The sequence below is a fragment of the Eimeria mitis genome, genomic scaffold (assembly GCF_000499745.2).
Source record: "Eimeria mitis Houghton genomic scaffold, Emh_scaff1871, whole genome shotgun sequence".
Classification (NCBI taxonomy): Eukaryota; Apicomplexa; class Conoidasida; order Eucoccidiorida; family Eimeriidae; genus Eimeria; species Eimeria mitis.
This window is the reverse complement of record NW_013570194.1, coordinates 8394-9575: the sequence shown is the minus strand read 5'-3', so window position 1 is coordinate 9575 and position 1182 is coordinate 8394. Positions and strand designations below refer to the sequence as shown.

Below are 1182 nucleotides of genomic sequence, written 5' to 3'. Positions count from 1 at the left end.
TTCCTAGAGCGGCGTTCCACCGGCGGATACCTTACCCCTCTTATGTGTCTAATTACGTCTGGCCACCATAAACTTCTGTTGGCATTTTCCCCCAGTGCTTCAGCAGCACAATATAGCGCATCAAGTACGAGAAAAATTGATCCCAGGGAATTTACTGCGGGAATAAGGGACTCCGCTACAACAAACTTCGGCATGCATCCCGTTGCATACCCAACCAAACGCTCTGTGACGTGCACAAGGTCTTGAAATTCCGCGGTAGTAAGCTGTTTCTTTTTCATCAGGCGCCTGCATTGCTCCATTGCCTGTAGTGGAACTCTGCGCAGTGGGCGAAAAGACGCTGCTATTCTTGGGCAGAAACTTCTGCCCAAGTTGCCCTGCCTTTGCGGATGAAAATAGAATGGATGAGTTTGGAGAATTCGGTCAGGAACCCCTCGGTACATGCTCTCGAGCCAGATAGGAACGGCGAACGAGCCCAAGACTGTGAGGGGCGGTGGCGTAGACACCGACTGCATACCGCAAAAACAATTTCATCCTACTTATTGCGAACTTTTTACAACGTAGGGAGCAGCAGTAACAAGGACAACGTGACAACGTGATGAATTTCCGAGTTTAACGCTGAAGTTGCACACGCTCAAGACTGTTCATGCTCACCCGATCTTGAATCAAAACAGGACCCACCTGGTCACTTTGNACAGGACCCACCTGGTCACTTTGTTCTCCTGCCGGTGGGCCGGCATATGCCACCTGCTCAAGAGGGATAGGACCGAAGATTGTGGACGCCGACATAGTATAGGGTACGCTACCCACATTTGGTTGTCTAAAACTTGTGTCCCATCTAGCAGGTGGATGCATTTCAGCTGTGGACACATGACCCAGCCCGCTGGCTGATGCCTGTTCCAGACCACGCATTTCACACTTTCAAGCATACGCCTTCTCACAATAAGGGCAGGAAGACAATGGAACGTGGATATAATGGGGTGATATGGGGGCAACACTTGCTGGGATCTGCTCAGAGGCCCGACCTGGTCTAAGGAGACTTGATCTCCAAAATTTTGGGTTCCAGAGGTGGAAGGCGCTCCAAGATCCGCTGGTCGTGGTGGGTGTGCATACGAGGTTTGCTGGTACTTCTCTCTCACTGTAATAGATTTGCGGATATCGGGACCACTAGTAGTAGGCGTCAGC

At 51.0% G+C, this 1182-nt stretch overlaps 1 protein-coding gene across 1 annotated transcript in view; it reads right to left on the bottom strand.

The window, feature by feature from the left end:
• Window positions 1-1177: 1177 nt before the first annotated feature.
• Window positions 1178-1182, bottom strand: part of EMH_0044940 (uncharacterized protein) — a gene marked incomplete at both ends in the record, with an annotated part of 1413 nt that continues 1408 nt past the window's right edge. Inside the window, one exon of the mRNA XM_013496017.1 lies at window positions 1178-1182. Within this exon, the coding sequence (XP_013351471.1) occupies window positions 1178-1182 (5 nt within the window).